Below are 2,988 nucleotides of genomic sequence, written 5' to 3'. Positions count from 1 at the left end.
ATTAATATTTGACTAACATGAATGTACATTGAAGTTCATAAAAATAGGGTGTCCCCTAAGAGGCCGAGTTCGATTAAGGGCTCGAAATGCTTCCAGGAGACCCGATCCAGTTAAAACCTCTTGGGAGTTTGGTAGGTGCCCAAAAAACATAAATTGATCAAAAAGAATCTAATTGGACCAAATTCGAGACGGAGCCGGTCCAAGAATGTCTCACAGGCTCACAAGGAAGTTTAGAAATTTAAAACTCACAGCTAAAGTTAAAGTCCATCTCATATGACGTCTACGGGTAGCCTAAACGGTATTCATATGGGATATCTGGTAACACATCCCACAGAATTGGATATCATTAGCCCTCTTGAAAACACGGCACCTCCAGAAAGAAAGAAGTAATATATTAACCTTAAAAGTTTAGACTCCTATTAGAAGAAGAGGTCCTCGAGAATCGTGGGTATCCAACAACCAATACATAGCCCTACACCGAATTCGGGGCTATCCAACCGCGGGGTACTCTCCGTCGAATTTGAGGTAAATTTAGCACCATCTAACAATTATAAGATCATGCTCCTCCCAAATTCATGATCTTTTTCAACTAACTTATGATTGACTATAAAATAGAGAGCTCCCACAGTGGAAGAAGATAGCACTATGTTTGTTTTTATTTTCAAGTTATTTTTGAAACGAGTTAAAACATATTCAATATTTGCCATCATTCAAAAACACCTTATTTAGGTATTTTAAACTGTTTCAGCATAAATATATGTATATATATACACACACATAAATATATATATAAAAAATATGATCTGACAATGAATAGTCATTTTTGTCTCCTAAAACACAACATTAAACATACGATACTTATTTTAAATTATCTCAAAAAATAAATCAAAACGTACATAATATCTCTAATATACACTTATTTATCTTGGTTTTTCTCTCTCTATCTCCACAAAATACAACAAAACACTCAAAAAACGAATTCAAATAATATGTAGATTTTTATATTTTGAGCCTACATACTACATCTTTTACCTTCACAGTAACGAAGAATAATACTCTCAATTCACTCATTGACACTCTTTTATGTTCTAGCATTTATTTTACTATTTTTTACTTCAAGTGAACCCAAGCATCTCATGTTTGATCGCATCATATATACATATACTAAATTTATTTAAAAATGTACATAATAGTTCATCATTTTTTTTATTTTTGTAAAAAAGATTATTTATTAAATTGGTATTTGGAGTAAACTTAATGTGTACTATTTATCAATGTATTTCAAAAATATTTAAATACAAAATAAGTCTTAAAATAACAATTTATTTGATTTTAATAGGATCATGTTCTTTTTTTGTTATTTTACTAATAAAAAAAATTATTATATCAAACACCTTAGCACTTATAAGATGTGAAAGCATCTTACAAATTATAACACTTTATTTTATTTTTAAATATTTAAATTATTTAATTTTAAAATAAGATCAAAATATCTTATAGTAACACTATGTTTGTTTTCATTTTCAAGTTATCTCCGAAACAAGTCAAAACATACCCAATGTTTGCCATCATTCAAAAATACATTATTTGTGTGTGTTTTTAACTGTTTATATATATATATACATAAATATATATAAAAAAGATATAATTTGACAATGAATAATAATTTTTGTCTCTCAAAATACAACATTAAACATTCAATACTTATTTTAAATTATTTTTAAAAATAAATCTAAACATACATATTATCTCTAACACATAAATTTATCTTTATTTCTCTTTCTCTATTTCTACAAAACACTCAAAAAAATAAATCCACACTAAGATAAATTCTTACAACATTTTATAAGGCTTTAAGATATTCAAAAAAAATAAAACTTAGCCCAAATCCATTCCATTCCGAGAGCCAATCGCCTCCATAAACTTATCCAGGGCAACTAACGACGAACCGCCCTTTGTCACCGCTGCCTCGGCGGCGTTCTCCCCCCCCCCCCCCGCCGTTACGACCCCGCCGGCCGCCTCCTCCAACGGCAGCGCCACCTTCATCTCCTCCACCATGAAGACCCTGTTCATCCTCTGGTCCGCGTACAGCGGCCAACCAAACATCGGTACCCCAAACAACACCGCTTCCAGAACCGAGCTCTGCCCACAGTGGGTTACGAATCCGCCCACCGAGCCGTGCCTCAGCACCTCCATCTGCGGCGCCCAGGACTTCAGAACAAGGCCGCGCTCTTTAGTTCTCTCTAAGAAACCTTCCGGCAGCAGCGCTGCCAAGTCCGGCTCCTCCGCCGACCCTAAATCGCTCCCTGGTGGACTGCGCACCACCCAAAGAAATCTATAACCACTTTTCTCCAAACCAAGTGCAATTGCTTTCAACTGTTCACCGGAGAACACACCTCTTCTGCCAAAACACAGGAAAATGACGCTTTTACTGGGCTGCGAATCCAGCCAGCGCAGGCAATCATGCTTTGCGCCGGCGGGTTGATTGTTTTCTCCAGCGGTTAACGGCCCAAGCGAGTAAACAGGCGGAGTTGGCGCATCCAGAACGCATAAACCGTTGGTTAATGCTTCCGTAGCTCTAAACTCGAGCGCGCAAAAACTATGTACTAAGATTCCAGCTGATTTCTGCATGTTGATCGCGGTGTCTATAAAGTATTTGTAAACTTTACTCTCACGATAAAACACAGCCTCGGGAAGGTCTGATGAGTGAAGTAGCGGGCAGCCAGGAACTTCAACAAAATCGTTCAAGTCTCCGATGTCTCCAGCAATGGTTTCGTGAATGGTAGGCAAATGAAGTAAAAAGCAAAGGCTAGACGCGCCAGGGGCGAACCAGAAGTAAGTGGGTATGTTCATACTTGTGGAGACTTCAAATGCAGAATTGCAGAAAAAATCGATGACTAATGCTTTGATATTTGATTTCTGCTGAATTTCTTGAAGAGCTTGGCAGAGGTGTGGGTTGGTAAGACGAGGAATTTCAAAGAAGAGCTC

General features: G+C 36.7%; 1 protein-coding gene across 1 annotated transcript in view; it reads right to left on the bottom strand.

Annotated features, from left to right (window-relative positions):
- LOC105166913 (chalcone 4'-O-glucosyltransferase-like) overlaps positions 1,760-2,988 on the bottom strand; it is a 2,133-nt gene continuing 904 nt past the window's right edge. Inside the window, exon 2 of the mRNA XM_011086433.2 lies at positions 1,760-2,988. This exon is cut by the window's right edge and continues 46 nt beyond it. Within this exon, the coding sequence (XP_011084735.1) occupies positions 1,879-2,988 (1,110 nt within the window). The 3' untranslated portion in view covers positions 1,760-1,878.

This window comes from Sesamum indicum, linkage group LG7, assembly GCF_000512975.1.
Source record: "Sesamum indicum cultivar Zhongzhi No. 13 linkage group LG7, S_indicum_v1.0, whole genome shotgun sequence".
NCBI lineage: Eukaryota > Viridiplantae > Streptophyta > Magnoliopsida > Lamiales > Pedaliaceae > Sesamum > Sesamum indicum.
This window is presented reverse-complemented; position numbering and strand designations above follow the sequence as displayed.